The sequence below is a fragment of the Vigna umbellata genome, chromosome 3, assembly GCF_029865625.1.
Source record: "Vigna umbellata cultivar VRB3 chromosome 3, Vumbellata_1.0, whole genome shotgun sequence".
NCBI lineage: Eukaryota > Viridiplantae > Streptophyta > Magnoliopsida > Fabales > Fabaceae > Vigna > Vigna umbellata.
The window spans coordinates 14,272,113-14,276,216 of NC_142167.1; the positions used below are offsets into that span (position 1 = coordinate 14,272,113).

General features: G+C 29.8%; 1 protein-coding gene across 1 annotated transcript; it reads right to left on the bottom strand.

Moving 5' to 3' along the window:
* Positions 1-443: 443 nt before the first annotated feature.
* LOC124835045 (copper ion binding protein) lies at positions 444-2,838 on the bottom strand. Its single transcript, XM_047309909.2, has 4 exons — positions 2,678-2,838; positions 2,199-2,331; positions 1,493-1,531; positions 444-768 (listed from the first exon to the last, which is right to left on the bottom strand). Exons 2-4 carry the CDS (start codon positions 2,304-2,306, stop codon positions 568-570), a joined length of 348 nt encoding a protein of 115 aa, XP_047165865.2. The 5' UTR covers positions 2,307-2,331; positions 2,678-2,838; the 3' UTR covers positions 444-567.
* Positions 2,839-4,104: the final 1,266 nt, after the last annotated feature.

A 4,104-nucleotide genomic window follows, 5' to 3' on the forward strand; every position in this document is an offset into this window, starting at 1 on the left:
TAAAATTATCAAATAACAATAACATAAAAATTAAATAATTATAAAAAATAACAATGATTAAATGTGTATTATATAAATAAACTATCAAAAAATTAATATAATTTTTATAATTATCTAATAAATTAAAAATGTTTTAATTATTTAAAACTAGGAAATAAGTAAATACCCATCTCATCCTCAGGGAGTTAATATAGAAATTCTTTATCAAAATCGATATGAATTTAAACTATATCTACGATGAAGGTTCATTTACTCTTCCATAGCTATTCCAAATATCCTTCACTCTTGACATTAAGTTCATACAATCTCCACTCCTTTTTCCTCACCATCTCTCACCCGCTGCTAGTGAATGGCACTTAAACTACCAGTCATTATTGGAGAAAATTTGATGCTCGTCATGCTCGGTAGCATGAGAAAGTATAAGTAACATGTAAAACAAAAAATTAAAGTAGTAATTCGTGATAGCAATGCGATAGAATAAAATAATCATAGTTAGTAGTGTGGTCATTTATTTTGTGCTACTTGCTGCAAACAATACCAAAATGAGAACATGAACATCTGAAATGTTCAATCCTGCACTTCTGGCTTCTTTGCAGTGCCCTTAAGGTACCATCCCAGAGCCCCAAGAATTGTTATGGTGCCAGCTACAACTGCATAGTTCCGGTGCTTGTCAGTTGAAACTCTTTCAGCTGATGCTCCAGTGTGTCCTGAGCCACTTGGTTTGGCATCAATTACTGAACCCCCTGAGCTTGCTTCTGGTTGAGGACCCTAAATGAGAGGATACAGTTACCATTAACTTCAAAGTAAGACTTCGGATAGACAAACAAATGCATAAGCAACTGGAGAAAAATTCTTGAAAACGTTACAGAAACAGAGTCACAAACAGAGAAAAATGACAGGATATAAAGTAATATCAACATTGTAGTTATTTGAACTTTAAGATAGAGCCATGAGGAGGATAAAATATGCAATGGGTTTTTAATATAACTTTAAAAAATTATCTAACCCAAAAGTTAGCTGAAAAAGAAAAGGTGTATAAATAATGTTCAAAGTCATGATCTGTGCATACAGAATAATCTTCATGAAGATCCAACAAATTATGCTGAACCTGCCACAGACACTAAAATTTCCAAATAAAGGGATTACAACTTTTCTTTCTTATAAAATGTGTTGTACACCCCATTACAAGTTTCCACAGCTTTATACAAATAACAGCTTAGCATTTGAATTTAAAAATAAAACAAAAAACAGAGGCATATATGTTGATTGGCTCTAGTATTTCTTTTTTGGGTGGGTGTAATAGCCTTGAAATGTGTAAAAAAGTTACTCACGTCTAATTCATCTATTTTCCACCAAATAAAATCATTAAGCATCCACATTCAGAAAATATAACACAGGAAAATGTTTGATCCAATGATTAAATACTCTCAAGAAGTTCATCAAATATCGCACATAAATCATAAAGACTAAGAGGGTATAATTTAAGACATACCTTGCGGGCAAGTTTCTCCAACTTATCTTGCTCAGCTTTCTGCAAAATGAAAAACAAATGAACACCAACATGTATGAACCTCCACTTATGTAAGGAAACTCTAGAAACCAGTGATAGGAACTTTCTCCACGGTAATAGATTGATATGGCAAAAGAGATGGATCTATACCATTATATTTTTAATAATAACATGACGAAGATGTTGAACAGTAATATATTTTGTGAACAACTATTAGACTACAATTGAATATTAGCAGAGTACAAAAATGAATAGGTAATTGTTTCCTTATGTTAGAAGTTAGAACCTGAAACAATTCGAATGATCTTAACATCATACTGGATACGACTATCCAAATAATTCAATAGACTAGTAAAACAAACAAAAAATTTCAATGCATTTTAGAAAATAATGACTCAAATGATGCATAAAGTTGTCTGTACTAACATAACTGACTATTATATTTTTTAATAGCAAAGCATGCTAAAAGCAAATTTTCTACAAAATTTGGTTTCAATATGAATTCTAATAATGTTTCAGAATCATGTTGTGCTTGCATAAAAACTCATCACAGATGCTACGGAGCAACTTTCCCAAATACCAAAAACTTAACCCTGTAGAAATAGTGTAGAAATAGTCTCAGATTACATATATCCCTTCACACAAAAAGCCCGAGTCTTGACTAAGACAATGCACAGGCCCAGCCTACCTTAAAGTAAGCATTTTCTGCCGCCTTCTCCTCCTCGCTGAGTATTTTTCCAGAGCCACTGCTAAACAACCTTCTAGATCCGTACCGTGCAGCCACACGCGCAGCCATTGCAATTAGTTGTATTTCTTCTCCACTGCAAATAAAACAAAAAATCATAAGGTCGACGTTGAATTATTTAAACAAAGGCACATTAAAATCAGAGCTCAATAAAATTTCCCAAAAATTTCAACAATTTCAGATTGTGCATATAGCAAGAAGAAAGCATAAAAGTGGTACGCAAATCCCATGGGGTTTTCCAAGAAATGGCGCTATAACTGAAAATCCCATGGGGTTATGCAAAAACGTGATTCTAGGCAGCTTAAAACTTCGGAAGTTCCTACACACCGATTCGCGAGAGATACAAAACCCGATCAAACTTTACTTGAAAAAAATTGTATAGAAAACATTAAAATTGTAATAACAAAGATCGGAATAATTACCAGACTGGATTCAGAGCAGAGCGCAGAGATTAGGAAGCAGAAGCAATGTGAGTTATGTTAGTGTTGAAGCCCTTCCCTTGTGGTTGAGGGTTCATATACGGCACCGTTTGGAATTACTCTATTCTGCCTTTGCATTCGCACCAAGTATTTGGAATCCTTCCTTAAGGTGATGCTTTTTTTTAATTAAAATAGATAATAATATTTTAACTTTTTTTTTATTTGAGCTGTTTGCCATAAATTCACTTCAGCAAATATTTGGGAAATATATTTTTCAAAATTTAATATTTAAAAGAATTAAACACTTCTAATAAATTAAACAAATATTTATTTCATTTCTATTTACTCTAATTAATTAATTGTATTATTCGTTATATCTTCCAACTTTTATCATTTTACAATGTAATATTATTATCACTTTTTTTTACCCATCTAACATTCATAATATAACAAATTAGATTGCTATAACTATTTATTTACAATAGTTTTATTACATTAAAAAATTATTCTTTTGAGTAAATTATCCAAATTTTTCATTATTCCTCCTCGGTTTAATACGTAAAAAGTCTATACAAATTAATGAGGTAATTTTAAATGAAAAAAAATGTTAATATTGGATTGTTACATTTTCAATCTAAACAAAATTATCACGATAATAATGAGTTGAAATATTCATTTACTCTTGTTTATAAGTAGATTGCAGAATGAAAGACAAAAAAAATAAACATAAAGATTATAAAACTAAAAATATTCTTAAAGGATAAAAAATCTAACGGTTATTATACTTGTTCACTCGGTTCTTGATGTTTTTAATATATTATTTGATTTCATTCCTCTTACTACTATGTCATTATTGGTAACGAAACAATAGGATAATTTTTTTCACACGTACTTTTATTGGTATCTCTAAAGGTAAAATATCACACCTTAAAGACAGTATTTTCATTCCAAAATAATATAAAGATCTAAAAGATAATACAAAAAATGTTTACATGATAAGGGTTCTAAATTCAGGGTTAAAATTGTTCTGTCAAATATCTTAGTTACCTCCATGTTCTACAACAATTATCACATAACCTCTTCTTCAAATTAAATTTAAATCTTTATTTTAATTTCTCCTTCCTGTTATTTTTTTCTACTTCGATTTGTCCTCGTTTCATATCTTAATAAAGCTTCTTTCAACATTTCAACAACGCTCTTTGATCGATTTTAATAATCAATTATTAAACGACTTAATTAGCAGTGCAAAGTTGTTAATTGAGTTGTTAATACGATAATCTTTTATTTCTGTAACTTTTTATTATTTAATTTATAACAAATAAAATGTGGTCACTTTTATTCTATTTTTTTATATGTCTATTACTTCATTTCTTTTTCGTGATATCTGTCTATTTTTTATTTAAATTATTTTTGTTAAATTGTTTATTTAA

Excerpts from the sequence above, each read along its gene's own strand:
- LOC124835045 (XM_047309909.2), bottom strand. The coding sequence starts at position 2,306 with ATGGCTGCGCGTGTGGCTGCACGGTACGGATCTAGAAGGTTGTTTAGC. Across the intron at positions 1,532-2,198 it reads CAGAAAATGCTTACTTTAAG|AAAGCTGAGCAAGATAAGTT; the intron begins GTAGGCTGGGCC and ends TTCATTTTGCAG. Across the intron at positions 769-1,492 it reads TGGAGAAACTTGCCCGCAAG|GGTCCTCAACCAGAAGCAAG; the intron begins GTATGTCTTAAA and ends CCTCTCATTTAG.